Raw genomic sequence first — 25075 nt, forward strand, 5'->3', positions numbered from 1 at the left:
CAGCAGCTGATTCAATACAAAAAATGCTGTCGGCGCAACATTAATTTTGTGTATGGCCAAGATTAGCATACGTCGTTTCTCTGACGTTACTACAAAAAACGAAATTAAATCTGTGTTTCTTCAATTTCTGCAGACACAGTTTCTCGGTGGAATAAAATCAGGTGGCATTTTTGTACAAATGAAAATCTTTTATTTTGACGCGTCTTATTTTGAAATTTTCTGTTATTTTTTTCCATTGACGTCACGGGCCTGTTGTCATCGCCCAGCCAATCAGCTTTCACTTTGTGTTGCGGCGCTCTTCCGACAGACGAAGGCGGCGTCCGGCTGCCAGTGACTTTGGCTCGAGTCATGATCTTTAATAACGTCTTTACTTTCAAAAGAATAGGTGAGTTTTATCTTTGGTTTGACATTATGTAGCAAAGAATAGCCTCGTACAAGCTTAGTCGCGACATTTTGTTGGCGTTGACTCACTTAGTAGAGGTGGGTGTATCCCTCACGCCATTGGTTAGCATTTGGCAGCGCTGCAGTCTTAGCTGACGCATTTCCAGGAAATTCACTACTTAACCTCGCTTTATTTGGTCGTGTTGGACCTTTAAATCGGCTTGCGCTTCTCGTTCTTGCGTTGGAAACCTAACCCCGTCTTTTCTACACTCGTCTGGCGGCTTTCCGAGGCTTGTGATGTCAACAAATATGACAAGTTCGCCAAGGCTGCTGCCTCTGGCTGGTTAACCCGACTCCTTCGCGATGCATAGCAGTTGATGTTTTTAATTATGTAACGTATAATTTCACTCCCAGACACCATGCACACCAGGTTATGAACTCATGAGACACTTCTCACCATCCCAATGTCAAACTGTAGTTATTTTGAGCAAGTCTGCTGACCTATACAAGCTTACAATTCATGACACAAAGCATTAAGTTACTCAGAGTGACTGGTAAGTCAAATAAATGTCACGCTTTTCTGTAACCCTAAATATTCTGGACTTTTATAGCCTATCCCAAGGCACTCGTTTAACTTACTGGCTGCCACTGATGTTAACTTTTTGACTTTAAAGAGCGTGCATGCCTTCTCCTTAAACTATAGGCTGTAATCAATTAATTCGCCCTAATATAAAAAAAAACATTGGAAGGATCAATGCATAATATACATTAATATTATGCATATACATCTCAAGAACATACCAATGAAATTGTATTGTGAACAGTCCTTGAATAACAGAGAAATCGATATAAATAATAGTGTACACACCCCCAACAATACTTGGTGCCTGTAAAAATCACCTTGGAGTTATCCTTAACATGCATATTTATTATTTTATACATTTGAATAAATGTTCATTATGATTGAATCAAAAACAAATTTGTTGCTGTTTTGGAGAAAAATGCTATCGCTTGAAATTTCCTAGAATATACCATTTTACACACTGGCCTGCAAGAGGTAAAATAGTCTACATAATGTGGAATACCTATGTTTATTGTAGGAAATGATAATTTCCAGATCCAAGGGGTAAAGGTTCAGTAACTTTTTAACTTTCTTGGAGGTCATAAAACCGTAAAAATAAGTTAACCTACATTATGGGATCAGTACTAGAAAACACTCTAACGTTGAGATGATTTGTCTTGTAGCTAAGTGTAATTTTAAAAAAATATTCTTATTTTGGGTTAACTCCATTTTGTCTGTTTTTTCAGTCAACAATAGAATGTGGTGTATATAGAATATTGTGGATATACTCTATATCTTGCTGATTTATATGGGAATGGCATTCTGTCCAGTTAATTTGGAGAAATACTGGTGTTCCTCAGATTTTGGTATTTTCAAAAGGAACACTTAATACCTGAGGAATTGTCAACATTTTAGTTGGGTAGGTTGTATCCTGGTCAGTGTTGACTTGGTGCCCTGAAATAACAGAAACAAACTGGCTTAGATCAAGTTCATTTTTACAGCCCCAAATAACAAAGCAATATTTTAGAGCTGTGTTAAAGTTCATTTTCTGTATTTACCTTATTTCTCAACATATCTTAGAAAAAAAGCAGAGGCTGTCTATTTTAGTTTCAAGCATCCCAATTGTAAAGTCGTTAACCATAAAAAATGGAGTATCTTTCCTTCTTACAACTTTGTTGTGGTTGGTCCAATGCAGGTTGCATTGTAGCCATCTGCACTGTGAAGCCTTATCATGATTCAATTTTTTTTCTTTGTTTTTCAGAAAAGGCTTCATTGTTTCTTAGAATGTAAACAGACAATACCTTGAACTACATGTACTGTATGTTTGTGTATGCAGTGTGCCATCTGCCATGCCCGTGATGTCACAGCTCTTCAGGAGCTTTCCTCGGTCGAAGGTCTTGTCGTCCAGTCTGTTACCATGCCGACACCGCCGACCCCATTCAGCGTCCTCCCCTCGGCAACCCACCTCAAAACATCCGTCCCACATCTGTCACGCCCCCTCAAGATTTTACCAAACCACCTCGGCACTCCACAGCTACATCCTCACTCCGCCACAAGTCAACTCCATCCTCAAAGCTAACGAGTACAGCTTCAAGGTTGGCTAGAAAACATCTCCCTGTTTAACAGTTTGAATACTAACGTTGTACGTGGGGGATTCCAGGTTCCTGAGTTTGATGGCAAGAACCTGTCACCTGTGATGGGCTTTGACAGCAATCAGCTGCCAGCAAACGCTCCTATTGAAGACCGTCGTAGTGCCGCAACATGCCTGCAGACAAGAGGAATGCTGCTGGGCGTGTTCGATGGCCATGCCGGATGCGCTTGCGCACAGGTATCTCATTGAAACATTCCAAAGATTTCCATAAAGTTGATCTGTAAAACATTCACAGCACTGAGGAAAAATTTAAGTACTGTTAATACCACAGCCCTCTGACATATTTAATTGTCAGACCAGGTTTAAGTCCCACTATCGTGAGTTTTTGCACACTTCATTAAATGATACTCTTGGCAAAGATTATTTAAAAATAAAATAGCAAGACTCACACTGATCTGTAGCTATTGAAATTGTAGGATAAAATTGAATTTTAATTTCAAAAATAATTTTATTACGGTTTGCCTCTGTATTCTTGAAACTGACGGCGTAGTCAGAGGTAACGTTTGCAGCAGAGGGCGTATGACTCAATCGAAAACAGTAATCGAGACTCGTTGTCTTTATCGTGCGACGAGTCGGAATACGAAATTGAAAGTGGGTTAGAGGAGAAAGTACGTCCCTCAGATCATGTTTCTGGGGAGTTTTTACAATAAAAGCCATAACACGGCCCAATGCGTGCGAGAAAAAAAGAAAAGCTCGACATGGGCGTATCTTCGAGTAGATTAACATCCCATCTACTGATTGGTAAATATCTTACATTTACGCTTCTCGACTCTACAAGCAATATTGAATGACTACTAGTCTATCTTAAAATATAAACAAAAAAAAACATCTTTTTTTACTGGTGCTCTTTTGGCGAAAGCCTTGCTGTTTCAGTTCCCACGTCCTTGTTAACAACTATTCATTGGCAACACATTATTTACCAGGCTTCTTACCGGAGGGTCGACTTCCTTCTAGGTGTCCAACTTAACTCACTACTCAGGTGGACGGGAAAAAATAGAGGCTTATAGTAGCAAAGATTTTGTTAGAGCAGTTTCCTACACAACAATTTTTCCCAGAAAATGATAGATTTTTGGTTGGGAGAAAAAGAACAAAAATGCAGATTGACGCAGCCATGAACCTTAACAGTGTATGAAAAAGCCTGCCTTCACATCCGGTATCTGAAGCTGGTTTGAAATGGGATTAAAACTGTCTTTTGTGATTATTTTTGTTTATTTTACAAAGAAAAGGACCAAGTGTTGTGGCTCAGTGCAGTCCAATATATATAATTCAGTAATGTAACCCCTGAGTTGATAGTGGAAGTTTAATGGGTAGTTAGTATATGTATCTTAAGATTGCAATGTGACATGTCTGTCTTAACCAGGCGCTCAGCGAGAGGCTCTTTTACTACATCGCGGTGTCGCTGCTACCGCACAACACACTGTGCGAGTTGGAGGAGGCGGTGGAGGCAGGCCGGCCACTCAGTCCCATCCTGCAGTGGCAGAAGCATCCCAATGACTACTTCAGCAGGGAGGCTCAGACGCTCTACTTCAACAGCCTCCGCACATACTGGCAGGAGCTCATCGATCTCACCAAGTAAGTCTTGAAATAAAAATAAATCTAAATCACCTCTCAGCAACACACATCCTGTGGTTATATCAGTGATAACAGAAAAATGCTTCATCCGTCGAATTTATTGAGTGCTAGTGTTGTTTCCGCTCCCAGCCCGGGTGACGTCCCCGACACCAGGGAGGCTCTGATGAACGCCTTCAAGCGGCTGGACAATGACATTTCTCTGGAGGCTCAGGTACCACGATACCCGTGATAGTTGATTTATGTGAATTTTATTCCTAACTTTTATTGTAAATCCTTATATTCTGGCCTCTTTCATCTACCAGGTCGGAGACCCAAATGCTTTCCTGCACTACTGGGTTCTGAGAGTGGCCTTCTCTGGAGCAACGGCGTGCGTGGCTCACATCGATGGAGCAGACTTGTACGAATAACAAAAAAAATATCTCCACTTTCAACATTTTTTTAGGTCTTCTTACTTTTGCTAACATGTGGGAGAGACTCGCTGGTTCTGCTGCTTAGTAGTATCGCACTGATACTAGTGATCAATATCCATACAGCACTAAATTGACCATTTATGAGGTGCAATAGGGTACCCGGACATTTCGTCGACGGACACTTGGTCGCCGGACGCTTCGTCCCCGGACGCTTCGTCGCCGGACAGTTTGTCGGCCGGACACTTTGTCGCCAGACAGTTCGCTTAACCTTAACCACTATTAAAGAAGACAAAGGAAATTCACATATTCTTTATTAAAGAAAATAAAACAGCAAAAACTCGCTCGACAACACAAACACATTAACATTTGGGCGTGTGCAAGTAAAGTGTAGTGTGTAGTGTTTTTAGAGACGAGCACATTTACTTGCACACACCCAAATGTTAATGTGTTTGTGTTGTCGAGCAAGTTTTTGCTGTTTTATTTTCTTTAATAAAGAATATGTGAATTTCCTTTGTCTTCTTTTTTTTTTTTAAATAAAATAATTTTATTTATTGCCTTTTATTTTAAAAACAATCGTCTGTCAACTGTCCGGCGACGATCCGTCAGTTCGACAAACCGTCCGGGGACGAAGTGTCCGGCGACGAAGTGTCCGTCGACGAAATGTCCGGTCACGGTGCAATAGACATCTGAACGTTGACCTAATTCATTTCCAAAGGTGTTCTTCCCAAAAACAAAATATTTAAAGTCAGAAAAGTATCTAAGATGTTGCCACTCCAAATGATATGAATGAATCATAAATGTAGTGTGGCGAGACCAAACGTTTTACTTACGTTCAACGTTTTACCATGAAAATGATCCAAAACAATGCTAACTTACTGAAAAAAGAAGCCCAAGAAACCTTGAAGATTCGTCAGTAAGTAAAGTGAAAAGATAACCTTATTTGCTTTGGCTAGTATAGAATACAACAAGATCAAGAATACAACTGTACTTCGGGTACTGCTGATGTTTTGTTGGCCAGTGTCATGAAAAATGTTTCCATGGTAATTGCTCATGGCAGAACTTAGAAGACATTATACTTCATTTTTTGGGGCCATAATGTGAAAAAAACGGTGCATTTTGTTTTTAACTGGTTCTGGCTCTTTCAGTTAGACTTGCAAGTACGTCTACTAATGCTATCTTGTCCTTAAAGGTATATAGCCAACTCAGGAGACGCTCGGGCAGTGCTAGGGGTTCAGGAAGAGGACGGTTCCTTTACCGCTCACACTCTTTCTAATGACCATTGTGCCCAGAACGAGGATGAGGTGGCCCGGATCCGGGGAGAACACCCACCCTCGGAGAGGAAGACCGTTATACGGCAGGTATGACAGCCGGCGCCGATCGTGTTAATGCCCTCTGGGGGTCACGGTGGTCTCCTCGTACTCAGGACCGTCTCCTGGGCCTGCTCATGCCTTTCCGCGCGTTCGGCGACGTGAAATTCAAATGGAGCATCGAGCTGCAGAAGCGAGTGCTGGAATCGGGACCCGATCAGCTCCATGAAAACGAGCACACCAAGTTTATACCGCCCAACTACCACACACCTCCTTACCTAACGGCCGAACCGGAGATCACCTACCACCGGCTCAGACCGCAGGATCGCTTCTTGGTGAGATTTTTTAAATTACATTTCTTACTTGGTCAAGAATTTGGAAAATGGAAGACCAACACTTCCTCCTCCTGAAATATGGTTTCAGTCCTCTAGATGGTAGTATTACACTTTACAAAGAAGCTACCTGCTTTGCTAGCTAACCTGAAAGCCCAACATGTACTCAGTAAAAGTAGATTAGCAGTTATTTTTATTTGAGTTCCACAGGTTGTAGGTCACAGCCATCTTGGAAAGCATTTAAATTTTATTTATTTATTTATTTGAACTAGAGGGAATAGAATATTTTATTTTGCCAAATACTATGTTCGAACTGTCAGCATACCCTGAGTGTAGAATGTTACCAAACCTTTTTCAAGGCCCATTTTCGGTGTGTAATTTTATTTTAAATTATTAATTGTAGAGACAGAATGCCTTTTTCCCTCTCCATTTAGAAAATAGTCTTTTTTTTAATCTTTCAATTCTTTTAACAACACTATTTTCTTTGACCTCCACAATTAATTTATTAATGTGGCCTTCCACTGGAGTGTCCCTTGAACACTTTATAGGTAACTCATTTTAATACTATGAAATGTATTTTTAAAAATAATAATAATTGGGAGTCCTTCACACTGATTTTATTGAAATTTTATAAGTTTAGTTTGTATTAACTATTTATTTATTCATTTCAAAAATAAATAATGATAAATAATTGAAAATAATGATTTCAATATAATTGAGGACGGCCCTGGAGACAATTTTGCTTAATAAATTGTAAAAAACAGTTAAATTTTTATTGTTGTATTATTGTTTGTTATAGTGGAAAAACACCGTATTTTCTTGCATATGAGGCGCAGCCTTAAAATTGCCTTAAAATCATAGAATTTTTTACAATTTCTTACATATAAGCCGCCCCTGATCCACAATTTTCACCTCCATATTAATGGTTTTAATAGGGATTACAAATGTGTTACTTTAAAGGGAAAATCTTAAGATAAATCAATGCACATCGTATTTCTGAGATACCGTATGATTTGACATTTGTATTTTCTCCGTCATCTAAGAAATTCAACATACTACTTCACTCGAGTGTACTGTTTTATCTTGTGGGTTCATCAAATATTTGAAGCAAATTCACCGTCCGCCTGCAGGTGATCGGTTCCGACGGCCTGTGGGAGACGCTGCACAGACAGGAAGTGGTCCGCATCGTCGGCGAGTACTTGACCGGCGTGCACCAGCATCAGCCATTGACGGTGGGGGGCTTCCGAGTCACCCTGGGACAGATGCAGGGGCTGCTGGAGGAGCGCAAGGCCCGCGTGTCGTCGTCCTTCGAGGACCAGAATGCCGCCACTCACCTGATGCGCCACGCTGTGGGGAACAATGAGTTCGGTACTGTGGATCACGAGAGGCTCTCCAAGATGCTGTCGCTGCCCGAGGAGCTGGCCCGAATGTACCGTGATGACATTACCATCATCGTCTCTCAGTTTAACCCTCATGTAATCGGCGCGCGGCAGCAGGAGGCGTAAACGAGTACGTATCTTTTTTTTTTAATTTGCAGAATTGAAATTATTTATGGTTAAAAACAAAAACACGTTTTTACACAGGAAAGATCCACTTTCTTACGTAGTTGCAGATGGTATGTTTTTGGATCGTTCCGTGATACTTATTTTGTGGCTGACATGACACTGTTACAAACCTAGGTGGCAAAAGATCCCAAGCCGAGGGTAAGAAATTCCACAGAACAAATGGAGAAAGGAAAAAATGAACCAGAGAGAGAAAATACAAGAGGTAATGGTGCACAAAAATATTATTCGAAGGGAGTGTTTTGTCATTATTCTCATGGGAAATCCCACACCCTTTATATGAATGCTCCAGGCCATTTTCTTTAGCCCTTTAATGTTATTTTAAAGTAAAAACTACATGGCTTGCAGGAGTTATTGTTAAAAATGTTCCCAAAGCATTAAGCGTCAGAGCATTAGCACCGTGGCAATTTGCTGTACAATGTCTTAACACTTTTGCAAAGCAACCAAAGTAATATCAACAGCCATGTTTTACTCCTTCTTTCGACTCGAGTCAAATAGCATATTCAAATAAAAAAAATGCATCAACTCTCGGCATATTTATTGCACATTGTTACTACCATTTGTCTCACCTGTGGTCTGTAATGTAAAAATGTTTTTTTAAATGTTTCATGACTAAAGTAGTAACCGGGACAAGCAAAAACCTACACACATTGTAGACCCAATTCACAAAATTTATCTAAATCAGTTCTAATAGGTCTCAATTCTATCTCCCATTTAGCTTTTGACATAATTCGTCTTATACAAAGCCATACGTAATGCAGTGTGACAGGCTTAATGACAGAAAAGTATTAAAATTCTCTTCCAAACTGCTTATTGCAATCTGCCTGTTAGCCTTATATTAGAAGCACACTTCATTGTGAAGGAAAAAGACTATGTGACCTCATTTCATTTTGATGAGTTTTCATTTTATTGTTTTGTCTGTCTGCATAAAACGTTTTTTTTGGGTCATTAAAATGAAGACAGTCATACTTCAGGTATACCATGTATTGTAAAAATACCATCTAAATTAAGGGTTTTATTCCTCGTAAAAACAGAATATGTAAAGTAAGGATTTTTTTCTTTAAAAATGACGATGTATAGTACCGTATCTTCTCGCATATATTTGTAACTAAAAAAAGTTTTTTTAAACCATTTATATTAAGGTTGATTTTATTTGTTTAAAAATATAGGAAGGCTTTTGTTAGGTAAAACAATGATTATGGTAAGGTTTTTATTTGTTTTTTGTTTTTTTAAAAGGGACAGAGTTTGAGAAAAATTTTAATCCTTCATATAGAGAAAGGTAATATTTCGAGGAATTTTCTTTTTGGGCACTTAAAGCCTTTAACCCTTCATAGGTAATTGGACTATTTTTATCACCATAAATGGGAATAAAACATGGTCACTCAGTGCAATCGTTCCTTGGAAGAAAAATTGCAAAATACTGACATTTTTTTGGCATGCTGGAGAAAACCGGAATACCCGGAGAAAACCCATGCAAGCCTGAGGAGAAAATGCAAACTCCACACACTGGGATCAAACCCTCGACCGCAGAACTGTGAGGCCGACGCCTTAATCACTCCCACTCTGCCATAAACGACATATTAATGGCATATTTGTAGAAAGCAGTCTCCTTCCCCCTTATAAAGTAAGCGACATCCAATGTTTGAGTGCAGGTTTTGGAAAAGGTTGCTGGGATACATGTGATGAGAAATTGCAGGCATGGGCCACTCTAAACACACTCTTCAGCACTCAAATGAGTCAAGCAGCAGCACGTGGCCCCAAAACACATGCGGCTCGCGAGCCCTCTCCCATGTGACATTGTTTTCATCGGCCGCTTGGTAAAACGTCGCCTTTGCCTCGTGAGGCTGACAATCCCCCAACTCTGCCTTCAAACGTGAGTCAGAAACGCACCATTCTGTCTGGCCTCGTCTGCTCAACCAGTGACAGACGCTTAATTAAGAAGAAGAGGAGGGAGGACCAAATCAAAATGACTGACTGGAGTGTGCGAACTGGAAATGTCAAATGTGAACAAAGGCAAAAGTGTGTGGATATCCATGTATTGTGTCCTTTCAAGGCCCACGCGACTTTCTGTATACGCACGAGGACATTGAAATACCATTATTTCACCGCCGTACGTAGGATTAGTCACTTATACGCACACATGGATCCATAATAGGTATAGTGGCTCCCTATTGTTTTTCTTTATTGAACAAAAATAGCAGTGCTTGCCCATAGAGAGTACAAAACAATATATAGTACAACATTTGGATGTTAAACAGCGATGGGGCCACAGGTCAATAAATTAGGGTAGGACCACAGGACATGATTATTCTTACTTTTTAACCACCAATCACTTAGTATATTTTATTTATTGGGTCTTGTGTATAAAGTAAATACGATGTGTTAGAGAGAAAAATGAGTTGGTGGTGAGGTGGCTTCTAGGGGGAGAAACTTTTAAATGTACAGTAAATGTCCGCACATGATGTGAAAATGGTATCGCCGTGTCTACATTAAAGCGTCCGTCTCCACTTCTTCGTCGTTCTTCTTATCTTTGGTCGACCGTTTGGCCGCACAAACCAAGATCAAACCTGCAAAACGGCAAAAGTCATTCATGACTTCAGAAACATGACCGTGAGGAGCAACAGAGCAGATTGAGTGAAACTTACCACAGAAGACCAGAACTCCCGCAATGAGACCGATTGTGGCTCCCATTCCGAATTTGTAGCCGTGCTCGGCCGGCGCCACGTAGCAGTAGCCCAACTCTGTGCACGTGCACACTTGTACTGGTGGGCGGAGAAAATACTTTAGCATATGAACATCTTTTATTTGTGAGAATCTTTTGATTTAACCATTACCATGTGTTATTCCTCGTTTTATGTCAACAAAACTTTGGCACCTATCACCCCGCCCAAATTTACAAATGACCCGAAATCGCATGGAAAATGACCCAGATTTTGTCACGTTTTGTTGGGGCTGGTGGATGGGTGTGTTTTCCTCGTGTGTCCTGTCCGCGTGCATTGTTTGTCCCTTTTGGCTCTCTTTCCATTGTGTGACCCAGGTGTTTGTGATTGTCATCAGTTCCTGTCTGTGTATTTAAACCCCGTGTTTTTGTACCTCACTGTGGGAGTATTGTTTCTTGTTTCCTGATTAATGATGTCTGCCTGTTCATCGGCGTGCGTCTACCCTGTTAAGTTTGTAATTTTGGCCCAGTTTTTATTAGTTGAATGGTTGCTTTTTCATTAAAATCCTAAATTGTGCACCAGCACTTCCCTCGTGTTTGCCTACTTCCTGTTCCTAGGTTCCTCTCCTCTCCACAGCCGAGAGTAAATCATGACAGATTTTCCCCCATATCAACAAAAAATCAAAAGGAAGTGACCAGGAAATGCCTAATATCAACAGGAAGTGACCCGGAATCCAGTTTATCGACAGCCATTTCTCCAGGTAGGCCTTTTTTCTAGTTCTGTACATGGCTTTAAACAGTTAAGAACTGTTATATATATTGTATAAACTTACAATTTTGTGGCCCATTTGGCTTCCCGCACACATTGATCAAAGTTGTTCTTAGCAGGGAACCAGTATCATAAAACCTCTTGACCCCAAGTGAGGGGGGATGGTCTTATTACCCAGACAAGCTAGCCAGAGGAGAGAACATAGTTTGGAAAGTTTATTCTAAACTGAAACACCCCCACTGATGTTCTGATCGGAAAGGATTTAGAAAGCCACGTGGGTGTGAGAACCGACCCGGAGTCTTAGTTTTTCATGTATGTGTCTGTCTGTCTTCCTAAAATCCCCCAGGAGGGAAAAAGAACTAAGCATAGCACACTGACCCTCAACGCTCTGTGTGACCCCCATCCCTGCGTTGTCTTTAATGTTGATGGGCAGCGAGAAAGTTCTTTCTTCAGTCGGCGTCTTCTTCAGAATCAACTTTGCCGTGGTGCCTGTAAACAACACAACTACGGCTATAACACAGAGTCTAAAAAGTGGTGAGATTGCTGGATCATTTCAGTACCGTCAATGGTCTTAAGTTCCCAGTTGTGGGATTTCTTCCCGTAGGCTAACGTGAAGGTGAAAGGTTGCGAGAATGGGGGACTGTCGGCGTCTTGCGCCCGGATGATCACCGGCTCCACTTTCTTAAGACACATGAAGGCGTACGTCTCCTTCAGTTTCGGGATGTTGTCGTTCACGTCCAGCAGCCTCACCGACACCACGCGCTCGGCAAACTTCTCAGGGTTGTCTGCGATGCCAAGTGGCACAAGTACAGTTTTCTTCCTGCCCTCCCACCAATTTAAAAATGACTCTGACCTTTTTCATAGGCAGTGACAGTCAGTTCCAAGGTCTCCAGAGTCTCCCTGTCCAATTTTTCTTTGGTGGTGATTTGCCCCGTGGCGGCGTCCAACTGCAGCCAGCCTTTGGCGTCGCCCTCCATCGTGAATCTGCTCGACAACAAATCAATAGTCGACTGTCGCGCGTGAGCGTGATGGAGTCAAAGCCCAAAACAAGCGAGTGGAATTATTGATAATACTCAATCACATTGTGCAACTATTATTGCCTCTGGTTCCAATGAGCTCGCTAGTGTTGACGACAATAGACCTCCGATATATTTCAAAACCAAAATGGATTGAGCATCCATTACCGTCAATGCCTGAAAATTACTTTACCACCCCAAAGTCTTAATATATATTTACATGGACGCCTTTATTCCGAAATTTCTGGAAAAAAAACGTCTTTACCGTTACCACGCAAGTCTGCGATGTCACTATATAAATTGCTTTTATGACTATTAAGACTAAGCTAGTCTGGATTTGAGATAAACAGGGGTTAAAATGCAAAAAAAAAAAAACGTATAAACGGACTGATGTATTTTTGACACTAAAAATGCTTCTTCTACTACTAAAAGAATTTGTTGTGATCCCTGAGTGTCCATGAAAACAGAACATCCTAATTTTAATCTCCACATTGATCGGAAAATAGAAGTTTTGTCCATGTAAACGTAGCCACTCACTGACTGCGGCGCACTCATACCGTATTTCTTTGCCCTCGGGGTCCTTGGCCTGCACGTGGACCAGCACGGATCCCTTTGTGATGTTTTCAGGCACAGCCACGTCAAGGACGTCCATGCTGAATTCCGGCACCTCGTCGACGTCCGTTACGGTCACGGAGGCGAAGGCGGTGGATTCGGCACCGTAATTTAAGCCGGTCATTAAAGGCTCAGGGTTTCGGGCGTCGATCTTCAATTTATACGAGGTTGAGGTCTCAAAGTCCAGAGGCTGTTTGCAAATAAGATGTTCACAATTACTGCATATTCATTCATTCATTTTCAACGCCTCTTATTTTTGTCAGGCTGGTGGTATGATGCTCCCAACTGACTATATATATATATATGTATATATGTATATATATATATATATATATATATATATATATATATATATGTATATATATATACATATATATACATATATATAAATGTATATATACATATATATGTATATATATTTATATATATGTGTGTGTGTATAGATAGATAGCTTCTAATGTCAAAATATCTTGATTTTTTATGGTTGATATTACTGAAATAGTTACTTTCGAACAAGAAATAAAAAAGAAAAAAAATTAAAGCGGAATTTTGTTCTATATCATTTTTTTCTGTATCATTTCATGGTGTAATTCATTGAGGGGTAGGTGTCCAGCCAATCATTGGATGCGATGCAACCACGCTGCGCAGCCAATCACGGCATTGACCGCACTTCCGCATGAGGCTAAAGCTAACTGAGCTAATGTGAATGTGATATGTCGCTCCCCAAACCACCGTTAAAAACAACAGTGCATCTTTTAAGTTGAAATGGCTGTATGTGTGTGCAAATAGAAGAACAAGTATTGTAACTGGTTGACATCCTTTGTTTTTCGAGTGTAAAAGGTCTGTTCTACAAAACATACAGACAAGATAAAGTTGTGAGCAAGTTTTCCGATGGAAAAATATTAATATTTAATGAAACTAGACTACTAGCTCAAGCCCAGATGTGAAAAATAAGGTAAGTCAGATTTGTGCAAATTCTAGTGTCATTTATTAAGATGCTTTATGTATGGATTTTAATAATTAAATGTTATGACTAGAATCTAGATCATTAATGGGTAGTAAAAATGCACCTGTTGATGGCGGGTGTCATAATGGTGTGTGGCCATAGCGACCACTTCTGATGTAGGTTGTATGTATGCCCAGATATATGAAAAATTTCAGGGAAGATTGGTCGCCAGTCATTTGTAGCTCACAGAGACAGACAACTATGCCCACTCATAATTACACTGCCACTGAGTGGGAATCGATTGCTGCCCACACTGAAGTCAGGCCAAAGAACCATTCCACCATCAGGAGGCATTTGCAGTAGCTGACAACTAAATCATTTGTGCCATTTTATGAAGATGTCTTCATACGCGTAATTCGAATACATTTAAAAAAAATATTCATGTACAACCTAATTATACATATGAAAAAAAGAACTCTCGCTTCCTGTTACATAAGTATAAGTGTGAACTGCTTGCATTTCAATCAAAAGATCACTCCATATCACCTTGAACGATAACAGATTCACACTACATTTGGGTTACCATGACAACAGTAGCTCTTAGCGGGCCAGTAAATGACATTTTCCAGATTGTATTTGAAGTTACCACATGGAAAGTCACAAATTTGTACCTTAGCGATGACCACGTGGCCGACGCCACTGCCATCCGTTTCCACGTTAAAGACGCCATCGTCGTTGCCGGCGGAGATGTGGAACTCGATAAAGGAGCTGCCACTATCGGGGTCGTCGTCGTCCGACGCGCTGATGCTCAGCACGGTTTGGCCCACGTCGGCATCTTCGGGCAGGGTGTAGCTGCCGTACTGTGTGACAAGACAATTTTTGGCTATTTTACTTTTTAGATGACTTTTCACTTTAACTCGCTATAGGAGTACTTGCTACTCTTCAGTAGAAGCTGTGTTCATCAACGCTACAAAGTAATTTATACCACAATACTTTTTGCAAAAACCACTTCATATTTTGGTTTGTCTTCTCGTACATAGATATGTTTCAAGGTTTTAGAGTGACCATTGAACAAAGTTGTGGCAATGAATTATAGATGTTGTCGTTTGTATAGTTTAGTGGTTTGAGGTACGCTGGCACATTATAAATTAAAGAACAATACTTGGAGTGGAATTGAATGTGGCATAAGTTAATAAGCGGCATAACAAATACTAAAGTCATTCTTTTTTATGAGTACGAATAACTTTTGTGATGCATCTTTTGTATGCATCTTAGCAAACATGCATAGCACCATGGGCATATCAATTAAAGCATATCCAAGCAATTTAATGCAATTTCATCCAATCGCGTGGCGTCCAGTCATCCTTCTGCTGTGAATTTAAATGAGTTTATCACGAGTAGACGTCCATTTCAATGGGATTGAACGTCTAGCCCTGTCAATGGCAACCAATCAGTTAAGACGTGCCTGACCAAGTCATGGTAGAATAACTTTACATTCAAGTGAGTTTGCAAAAATGTAGTATTGGGAAAAAAAATTGTAACATGGTATCGGTACTTTACCAGCTGATACCAGACAGGAATTAGTATCAGAACCCATATAATGGTATGGGTGCAACACTACTAATTAGCCCTACCTTCTCTACTTAAAAAAATAGCCTGTTCCATCCATCTCAAGACGATGCAGTGATTGAATGCTTACATCATTCTTCTCAAAAACAGGCAGCTCATTGTTTACGTCGATGATCTTGACCACGACCTTGCACACTACACTGTAAACTGAAGGGAAAAAAGCAATTAGCAAGTTCACCGGCGCCCATCTGTCTGCGCACTTGTTACCTGGATCGTTGACTCTGACGTCCAGCGTGTACACCTGGTGGTCTCGGCGCCGCAACGAGCGCAGCGCCTGGATCCGACCGGCGGAGTCGACGGTGAAGGCGTCGGGCGAAGTGGACGGCTGCTGGGACATGATGGTGTAGCTCAACAGCGAGTTCAGTGTCCCCTCTTCGTCAGAGTCGTGGGCTGACAGTTGTCCAACCAGACTGCCTAAAATCACAACGGAAAGAAGGTTGCGCATACAAGACCCGAGCATGCCAGTCTGGTGGTCTCACTTGCTGGTTCGTCCTCCTGCAGCTCAAAAACGCTCTCCTCGTTCTCGCAGACAGGCGCGTTGTCGTTCACATCCTCCACCACGATCTGGATCTCCATGGGGGCATCCACCTGGTTCTCATAGGCGTCCTCGGCCATCACCACCAGGATGTACTGAAACATCACCAAGAGCTCAAAGATAATGTTTCATAGCTTATCCAGTATACCTTATTATACTATACTAAATATTATACCAATTCATTCATTCATTTTCTGAACCGCTTTATCCTCAAAAAGGTCGCGTGGGGTGCTAGCTGACTTTCGGGCACAGGTCAGGGGAACCACTGAATCGGCGGCCAGCCGTTCGCAGGGCACGAGGAGACAAACAACCATTCACGCTCACCTTCATACCTAGGACCGACCTGGATTTGAACCTAGGACCCCAGAACTGTGAGGCTGACACACTAACCACTGACCCACCGGGTCACATTGTTACTCGTGTATTGTAATTTACATCAATTCTTTTTTAAATATGGTCCAAGTAATATACAGAAGTTAATTTAAGAAAATGGAGATGAGGGCAGGTTTAAAAAGGCCTATGTTTCATCCTACGCCATTTTGGGCATACTGAGTAAATTCTGTTAATAGTAATATTATTGTTTTGACTGTTGTCATTGTTATCCTAAATGTCTCATTGGTTTGGTCTGATTTTTAAAAGGCATTTTCTGTTTCTTTGTTTTCTTTTCCTTTTTCCAAAATGTCTAAAATAAAGCATCAGATCGAATCAATGGCTTCGCACGTCTGCCCCACAGTTCTGAGATCAAGGGCTCAATCCCTGCTGTGGAGTTTGCATGTTCTCCTCGTGCATGCATGGGTTTTTTTCCGGGTGCTCTGTTTTACTCCTATATCTCCAAAACATCCATGCTAGACTGTCAGGAGGTATAACCATGTGAGTGAATGGTTTGTTGTTTCATTGTGCTCTGCGATTGGCTGGCAACCAATTCATTGCTGGCTCCAGTACCCTTTTGAGGATTTGCAGACTGGAAAATGAACGAATGAAATCAAATCAGGTCAGTGGTACCTTAACTCCCAACTTTCCTTTCATTTGTTCAATGACCATGTTCATAACCTAAATGTTTATTGTTTTTATTCTTCTTGAATACTAATGGATAAAGTCCCAAGTTAGGGTGCTCATACGCCAATGTTCTACTGTATGCGTGTATAGTATTCACCATGTCTTTCTCCTCCCTGTCCAACTCCTCGGTAAGCAAGATTTGTCCGTCCGCGTTGATCTGGAAGGGGAACCTTAGCTCTCTTTCTTTCTGTACAAGCCTGTAGATGGCGCTAGGCTCATTGGACTGGACCTAAAACCAGAAAGAGCAATGGATAGTTGTGTTATTCAGCATCAAAACTGGAGAAGGGTGTTTTCTTACCTCGGCAATGACTTGTGGGTAGGAGCCTTCCAGGTGCTCTTGAATGGTGATTGGGCCCGGGTTGACCCACAGGTTGGGTTGCACGGCTATGTGCACCCTGGTGTTGCCACTCAGCGCCGTGTCGGACTCTCCGCCCATGTCGTAGACCTTCACAATTAAGGTGTAGTCTGGATCCTCCAAGGGGTCCAGGTTTGTGCGTCTCATCTCTGATACCACAGAAGAAGATGACTGAGTTTTACAGGCTCAATTGTATTGTTGGAAATTCAGATTAAAACCATATTTTCTAAATGTAGTTTGGTAAATTAAGGCAACAACAGATCTCCTCCACAACTCCATTCTTGTGGTCCACTAAAGTCAGGCAAGTGAACCACTGACACATTAATAAGTGACTAACTTGACTTCACTGAAAGTTGGGTACGCACCTGCTTTTTCCACACAGGTGAAGAAGGGATTTTGTTCATACGGGATGTTGGGTGAGGGACAGTAGTGATTAAATTTCTCCTTGAGAGCATCGACACTTCGATCTTCTCCTCTGGCAAACAGGATCTTCTGTCTGGCATCGAGCAACTGCTCCCCTGTGGCATATCATGACGAGACAAAAAAGTGTACTTTTTGGAATTACAGCGACATACTCAGTGACTCTACTAACTTGAACTACTGTCATACAAGCTATTATATGTCTTGAGATGGTTAAGTTTTGACTTTTGTTTTGTGTGAACAACCTGCCAATGTAAGATACTGTCAGTTCTTCTGTGGGTGGGTACATCATTGTAGTTAAAGTCGAATAGAATTTTTTATTTTTTTAACATTGTAGGAGTTTTAACTTAATAATTAATTTCTGCTACACTTGCATGAAATTAATAAACTACTAAGAGTGGGTGATACATTGAGCAAATGAATCTCCCAAGATTGTGGTAGTAGGTTTTAGAATAGAATTGATTGAAAAACTGTGTTTGGTTTCAGTGTTATATACCTATGTATACTACACAGTTACGGGCCTGAAGGTTGTGGGTATTTGTTACTGGTCAGAATTCCAACTAATTTATTTGAATGTGATTTCCAACATTTTGTGATGCAAAAACTTCACATTTCTGTCAACTTATGGCATAGGCATTGAGTCTTACATATATGATTTCATTCATGTAGTTTCTTATTTAGCAGAGAAGAAAGAAATCAAGACAAGGCAATTAGCACGGCTTTCTTTTTAAGTCTTACAGCTGTGATTGTAGTATTAATGCTCAAATTATGCTAAATGTTTCTGACTTACTAATGCATCAGTGACATTTGGAATGTTTGTCACGATGGCAGTACTTAAAGACGAAGTCGTGTTTTTTTAGTGTCAAAAGTTCAGGAATATTAGATATTTAATGAACTGTCTCCATACAGCATGATTTGTTTTCATTCACGTGCTGCCAGTAATCAGTGCAGAATCTCACGCGACATATTTAGGCAGTCTGCCTCCAATCAGTGTTAATCTTGCTCTCACAAGATGATCTGTTTAATCTGGTTTCACACTGACACAGTGGTGGCAGATTACGGGCAGAGATAGACAGATTACTGATATCTCGCCCTCTGCACGTGCGGCAGAGAAAACCCAGGCGGGCATGGGCGTGGGCGCACCTTGCTCCGTTGTGGAGATCTCCCCGGTGTTGGGATCCACCTGGAAAAGCAGAGTGTTCTGTTTGTTGGGGATCTGGCTGACCAGGCTGTACATCAGTTGAGCATTGGGAGTAGCTGGGTTGTCTTGATCCGACGCAAACACTCTTGTAAACGGGACACCTGCAATCAGGAAAGGATTGCCCAATTGGCTTAGTTTGATTGTTCACCATTGGCCTTCTAGAAGTAGAAGAACCCACCTGCTGGTGCATTCTCTCGAACCAAGACGGTGTAGTAACTCTGATTGAAGTAGGGCGCATGGTTGTTGACATCCAACACATTGATGGTCACGAAAATCGGCCCTTCCGCAACCTCGTCGTCCACTAATGCTTCCACCTTGAAGAGGAACGCACACATTAAGAATGTCAATATCTACTGAAGTGCATCTAGATTTTTTTGCCTCCATATGTACTATATAGTTTACCGCTATAATGTAGTTGTCATTGATGGACCAGTCCAGAGTTTTGTCCAAGTAGAGCCAACCGTCAGCTGAGATTTTGACCACATCGCTGCCTTCTCCGTTCAGCCTGAATGCGTTCACACCTGGTTGGTTCACCTGGAACTGTGCCAAAAAGATGAACAATCATTAAAGAGGCACGAAAGTCATTTTCCAATATTCTAAATTGTTTCATGCATAAGACGAATGTGGCCTGGTTCGGTATGTGTCTGGCTTTTTATTGGATGTCAATTGCGTTTGCATGTTATATGGTTGGTTTTGAAATTGGTCACAGTGAGAAGTGACACTATGCCCTATGGGTCTAATTTTATTTGAAATAAAACTCAATGTTGTTGTTTATCCTTGTGAGGATAAGCAGTTAAGAAAATGTGTGTATTTCAGTGTGAGATGTACCTGACAGAGGACATGTGGCACAGGTGTACCCTCTTGCACATCCAGCTGCAGATTTTCAAAAGGGACCTTCTTACCATCCAGACCTGACCCAGCAGCCTATAGTGAGTTTCCAAAGTAAATAGTACACAGTTACAAGAATGTAGTTGGCGAATCTATTGAATTTAATAACATCCTAACACTATTGTTGTTAGGGATTGGTCTTGTCATGTTTTTTTCCCCCTGTGACCTGTCCATGGATTGCCCATTGTCGTCCCCCACCCCTAGTATACCCAGCTCTTTCTGATTGTCTCGTCAACCCATGTCTGTCTGTTTAAACCCTGTGTGTTTGTCAGTACTTGTCAGTTGTTATATCCATGTCTAACTGATCCTCGTTTACCCACGTCTTCCCCATCAGGTTTGATTTTCTTCTTTGATTCCAAAGTCTAAATCATTAACACGGTACAACACAGTGATCCCTTGCTATAATCTGGTTTACTTTTCACAGTTTCGCTACTTCACGGATTTGCATCGTGCATTGGACCTGCGGCAGGGCCCAAAAGGTAGCGGAAGATGCTATCGTTCGTAGATAAATTTAAACTACTGGACATCCTAAGGCAAGGGTGTCAGACTCGAGTTGGTTCGCGGGCCGCATTGACGTCAACTCGGTTTCATGTGGGCCGGACCATTTTAGATATAATATTTAGATATTTTTCTTATACCGTAATTACTCGAATATAACACGCAGGTTTTTGCAAAATAATTAATTCCAATAGTTGGGGGTGCGTGTTATAATCAAAAACTAATTTTTTTTTTTTTTTTTTTTTTTTTTTTTTTTTTTTGTGTCTTGTTACATGGCCCTTAGCCTGGTGCTTTTTCTTGCCAAATAAATTGAATTGAAATTGAATTGAATAAAATAAATTACAAATTTTCGATCGAAAAAAGCATTGTCAAACTCACTTTGACGCACGGATTTTACGTCATCTCGTAGAGCCGACGCACGGATTTTACGTCATCTCGTGAAGCCGAGACCACCACTGCCCCCCTCTAGCCTCGTACCCGTCTCAGTTCACCCTCTCTCAGTTCAGTGTTATAATCAATAACTAAAATAAATTACAAATTTTCGATCGAAAAAAGCATTGTCAAACTCACTTTGACGCACGGATTTTACGTCATCTCGTAAAGCCAATCGGATGATGTGTTGTGGGAGGAAGAGGAAGTGGATGAAGGAAGCGTGGACGTTGATAGGATTCTCAATGAAGAGATGTATGAGAGGACAGACAAAGAGAGAGAGGAACTTTTCATTTGAAGGATTCTAATGAATAAATTTGTTTGAACAAAACAATCGTGAAACGAAGAAAAAAAGGTAAGATTTCTGATTTTCGTCAGTGGGAAATTTTAGGTGCGCACTATATTCGAGTACTGCGTTTTTCCAGATTTTTTTGGCCCAAAGTTATACCTGCGTGTTATTTTCGAGTGCGCGTTATATTCGAGTAATTACGGTAAATGGATTGAAAGAACTGGATTAAAAGCCCGAATATTCAGTTTTTTTATAGATCTAAAAAAAAGTGTTTATTTGAGCTTTTTTTCTTAGTAAGGGAAAATCTCTTTTAATCATTATGTTCCATATTAAAGTGGAAAACAGAAAATATTTTTATATATTTTTAGATTTTACAAAATGATTTTTGAACTAAAAACACAAAGAAAAAAATGGATTGAACATTTTCAATTGTTGATTTAAAAGGGGGTAAATCAGGAAATTTAATATACATCTATAATCTTCATTTTAATTTGATCCTAAAACAGAAAGTCGGCACTCATGATTTACTTTCCCGGGCCACACAAAATGATGCGGCGGGCCAGATTTGGTCCCCGGGCCGCCACTTTGACACCTGTGTCCTAAGGGAAGGTAAACGCTATGTGTCTGTAGGTCAGCATTGCGGAATTAATGAATCTTCCTTCAGCCTTCTATTCACATTGATGATGGTTTCTACTTTACAGATTTTGCCTATCACGGGTTCTTTTTGGAACGTAACCCCTGCGAAAAACAAGGGTATACTGTATTACAGTTATTGATGGCAGTGATGGCGTTTTCTCTCGTTTACTGTCATCTTGGCCGTCGAGCGTCCTGACTACTGAGTTATTGAAAATTGATTGGAGGATTAAACCTTACTCTCTGAGAACTTAAATGTGCGTGCTAACTGGGCTACTCAGCAATCAGCAGGCTTGACTGCTACACTTACAGGCATGGCTTGGAAACCTCGTTGCAAAGAGGGGAAAAAGTGAAAGCGAATACAGTGATGCTTTGACATTCCAGTGCCCCGACCTACGAGGAATTTGAGATACTGGTAAAATTCCGGAACAAATATTTACCTTGAGATACGAGACACATTTTGAGATACAAGCATACGAGACAGCCAGGTGGCTGAGATGCGAGAGGCTGCTTATGATTAAAGCGCGTCTTTCTCGCCACATCTCCCTTGTGCAACGATCCCTACGAGCACTGGGCGGAGCGTTGCATTTTTTCCGTGTTTTTTGCGTTAGTCAGTGCAGAATTAAGGGAAACACAATGGGTCCAAAGCAAGCCAGTGCAATGAAGGTTAGTGCAGAGAAAAGGCAATCAATATTAAGCACGAAATAATCGGAAAACCTGAGTGGTGTACGCGCGACGGAGCTGGCTCGCCAATACGTTAGATCAAAACTTTTTTAAAAGTGTGTGTATAGGAATTTAAGTTCATTTTCTCTCTCTCTCCCATCCGCAAACTCCGCATTATATTGAATACTAATGTCTTATTTTCTTATAAACCATCATGACCACTAGTTAGTACTTGTTACTCTGTTAGTAGATGGTGAATTACAACCAATAAAAATGTTTTTCCATTGTAATATCCTTTTTTTTTTTTTTTTTTTCAGAGGGTGGGAACGAATTAATTTGTATTTAATTCATTTCCATGGGAAACCTTGATTTGAGATACGGGTAAATCGACATACGAGCTCAGTCCCGGAACGCATTAAGCTCGTATCTCAAGGTATAACTGTACAGTGACGTCAGCCTTGCCATCATGCTGCTTACACGTGCTTTTACACACATTTACTGCATCGCAGCCGCTAAAATGTTTTCTTTCTCTGTTCGTTTGGTGTGTATTTGACAATTCTAAAAACTGCCGATATTTGATGGTAGATGTATTTTTTTATTGTTTGACAGATGTTTTTACAGTATACTGTTCTATCATTAAGCGAAGGAAGAGGTCAAAGGGCAACAAACAATCTTTTCACCTTCAGTCAAGCAAGCAAGTTGAGTTATTGATTGAACAGGTACTATATGGAAAAAATCTGGCCTTTCTTGTACAGGACGGGACAAAGGACACCTTCCGCTTCAGTGAATCAGCCGTGACTCACTTTAATAATCGCTTACGCCTTTTCTGGAAATGTCTCGTGTCTTTCCGATAGGTTGTGTGTGCCTTTTGACATTTTACTATGAATATGCAATGCCGCGTACTCACAGAGTGGAGCAGCAGTGCCAGAAAACACAGATGCACCTTGGGAGTCATCATCACAGTCTACAGAAAAACAAGGAGGGGCGTTATTTGGCAAAAATATGATCTCTTCAGAACATTTGAGGGCCTTAGTTCCGATAGATATCTCATTGACGGCCACAGACGTGCAATCCATTTTGAGTTAGAAGTTTGACATGTAATTTAACGTGTTTGTTTGTAAACCTTAACTCTGGAAATCGATAAATAATTTGAAAGACATGTTTTTTTAAAGAATGGTTCAAAGTCAGTTGGTTTCACTCGCACTATATTGTGCTCGTATGTCAAATTTTTGCTCTCATGTTAAAGCCAAAGTGGAAAAAAGTATCTTAGGTCATATCTCAAGTCACCTCAAAGTAAACTGTACGTTTTCTACATTCTTTAAATATCAAACTTTCCCCATGATAATAATTTTCTGCTGTTTGAAATCACATTTTTAATCTCATTTTTAAATGACCAAAAATGGTCCCTCGTCTTATTAACTCATTCACATCCATTGTCAGCAATAGACATCCAATAATTTTTTAATTAGGATTGAATAATCATCTTTCAATGCCATTGAGGGGGCTCGATGTCCGACGCATTTTGACGCTACAGAGTTCATTAGTTTTTTTTTGCTCATCTGCATAAATTCAACACTTTAATTTAACAAAAAAAATCATATATCGCACCACAACAATTCAGTTATCATACTACGGACACATAAACATGACTCAAGGAGGAAGTGCCCTAGATAGACAAGAGTGAAGGTGACATTGAGTGTCAACTAATGACCTTTATGTTTGAAAGTCACCGACTTAAAACACTCAACAATAAAGGCATCATTTTCCTCTTTTGGCACAATGCAATTGATTTCGCTGGCATTTCTTATGTGTAACTTGAGCAAACAGGCAAGGTCATTCTAAAGAAACAAGCGACAACGCATGCCGAAAAAGACCCGCGTGAAGAAAATCGGCACTTTTAAAAACGAGCAATATAATTAAATACATTCAAATGAAAGTTCCTGTAGAAGAGAGTCTAATGTGACTTACCTTTCTCTGCAGAAATCCAGCCAGTCACTCCGAGAGCGACTGATGTGAGTTGTCATCCGGCCTGGTCAAACGTTAACCACACGTTAACCAGCTTGCTTTTATGGGATCTAATCATTGTCTAATCAGTCATGACACCGGCAACGGCAACCAGGAAGGAAAAAAGGAAGAAACACTGTAAGTACTCCTATATTACATCACTGTGCCGCTTTATAAAGAATTGTTAAGTCTGTTTTATGAGGGTTAGTGTGGTAGAAAAATAAGAATTGGATATCCAATATAAAGGTTCTAGTTCACGTATTGGCTAGGAATAAAGGCTCAGTTGTTGCAAGACAATGCACTTGTAATGATTTATTTTTATTTTTACCCCTATAAGGGACACTTAGTATTTAAGTGTTTGGCTGCCAAAGGGTTGAAAAAAGCATACATATACTAAAATTATTATTATTTTTTATCTCAAAAATATTTTTTTTTGTGACAGGAACATTATATACCTTCAATTATTCATTATCCTCCTCCTATGACCTGGCGTCCACATGTGTGGACATCACATTTTTGGGTTGTCAAAGACTACAATGTTACATTTTGGACTACAAGGGCCTGGCGTCCACTTATGATGTGGACATCATTTTTTTCTAAGAAACTACATCATGTAAAAAGATAATTCTTTGTTTTTACAGGCATCAGGTGCCAATTACCCTAAATATCAAAATAAAAATGCATGCCTTGCAAGAG

At 40.5% G+C, this 25075-nt stretch overlaps 2 protein-coding genes and 1 long non-coding RNA gene across 12 annotated transcripts in view; 2 read left to right on the forward strand and 1 right to left on the reverse strand.

Moving 5' to 3' along the window:
• Positions 1 to 253: 253 nt before the first annotated feature.
• On the forward strand, positions 254 to 11021 carry pdp1 (pyruvate dehydrogenase phosphatase catalytic subunit 1). 3 transcript variants are annotated; one of them, XM_077597712.1, is made up of 10 exons: positions 254 to 385; positions 2280 to 2538; positions 2604 to 2771; positions 3955 to 4166; positions 4296 to 4377; positions 4469 to 4563; positions 5766 to 5934; positions 6000 to 6218; positions 7346 to 7724; positions 7895 to 11021. In XM_077597712.1, exons 2-9 carry the CDS (start codon positions 2293 to 2295, stop codon positions 7718 to 7720), a joined length of 1566 nt encoding a protein of 521 aa, XP_077453838.1. In that variant the 5' UTR covers positions 254 to 385; positions 2280 to 2292; the 3' UTR covers positions 7721 to 7724; positions 7895 to 11021. The 3 variants fall into 3 exon arrangements, with proteins under 3 accessions (XP_077453838.1, XP_077453836.1, XP_077453837.1); XM_077597710.1 differs by having other exon boundaries at positions 7346 to 11021; XM_077597711.1 differs by lacking the exon at positions 254 to 385 and adding an exon at positions 534 to 935 and having other exon boundaries at positions 7346 to 11021.
• cdh17 (cadherin 17, LI cadherin (liver-intestine)) lies at positions 9936 to 24414 on the reverse strand. Of its 2 annotated transcripts, XM_077597709.1 has the most exons (19): positions 24344 to 24414; positions 23283 to 23339; positions 19804 to 19899; positions 19378 to 19515; positions 19154 to 19289; positions 18918 to 19076; positions 17720 to 17872; positions 17298 to 17503; positions 17097 to 17228; positions 15888 to 16038; positions 15616 to 15822; positions 15479 to 15555; positions 14451 to 14639; positions 12779 to 13023; positions 12059 to 12189; positions 11766 to 11990; positions 11584 to 11694; positions 10423 to 10539; positions 9936 to 10344 (listed from the first exon to the last, which is right to left on the reverse strand). In XM_077597709.1, the coding sequence occupies exons 2-19, from the start codon at positions 23331 to 23333 to the stop codon at positions 10262 to 10264; spliced, it is 2607 nt and encodes an 868-aa protein (XP_077453835.1). In that variant the 5' UTR covers positions 23334 to 23339; positions 24344 to 24414; the 3' UTR covers positions 9936 to 10261. The 2 variants fall into 2 exon arrangements, with proteins under 2 accessions (XP_077453835.1, XP_077453834.1); XM_077597708.1 differs by having other exon boundaries at positions 15479 to 15822.
• Positions 13524 to 25075, forward strand: part of LOC144072593 (uncharacterized) — a 33005-nt gene continuing 21453 nt past the window's right edge. For 2 of the 7 annotated variants that reach the window (XR_013299839.1, XR_013299840.1), the window contains exons 1-2: positions 13527 to 13788; positions 24356 to 24517. This is a non-coding gene — a long non-coding RNA (uncharacterized LOC144072593). Of the gene's footprint in view, positions 13789 to 19791; positions 19905 to 24355; positions 24518 to 25075 lie in introns of all 7 variants that reach the window. The other 5 variants (XR_013299842.1, XR_013299844.1, XR_013299843.1 and 2 more) reach the window with 5 other exon arrangements.

The sequence above is a fragment of the Stigmatopora argus genome, chromosome 4 (assembly GCF_051989625.1).
Source record: "Stigmatopora argus isolate UIUO_Sarg chromosome 4, RoL_Sarg_1.0, whole genome shotgun sequence".
Taxonomy (NCBI): domain Eukaryota; kingdom Metazoa; phylum Chordata; class Actinopteri; order Syngnathiformes; family Syngnathidae; genus Stigmatopora; species Stigmatopora argus.

What these genes read in the sequence shown, in the direction of transcription:
- pdp1 (XM_077597710.1), top strand. Translation starts at nt 2,293, where the DNA reads ATGCCCGTGATGTCACAGCTCTTCAGGAGCTTTCCTCGGTCGAAGGTC. An exon ending in CACATCGATGGAGCAGACTT is followed by an intron (nt 4,564 to 5,765) that starts GTACGAATAACA and finishes TTGTCCTTAAAG; the next exon opens with GTATATAGCCAACTCAGGAG. An exon ending in GGAAGACCGTTATACGGCAG is followed by an intron (nt 5,935 to 5,999) that starts GTATGACAGCCG and finishes CCTCGTACTCAG; the next exon opens with GACCGTCTCCTGGGCCTGCT.
- cdh17 (XM_077597708.1), bottom strand. Translation starts at nt 23,333, where the DNA reads ATGATGACTCCCAAGGTGCATCTGTGTTTTCTGGCACTGCTGCTCCAC. An exon ending in GGAACTTAAGACCATTGACG is followed by an intron (nt 11,695 to 11,765) that starts GTACTGAAATGA and finishes TGTTGTTTACAG; the next exon opens with GCACCACGGCAAAGTTGATT. An exon ending in GGTCACACAGAGCGTTGAGG is followed by an intron (nt 10,540 to 11,583) that starts GTCAGTGTGCTA and finishes TCCGCCCACCAG; the next exon opens with TACAAGTGTGCACGTGCACA.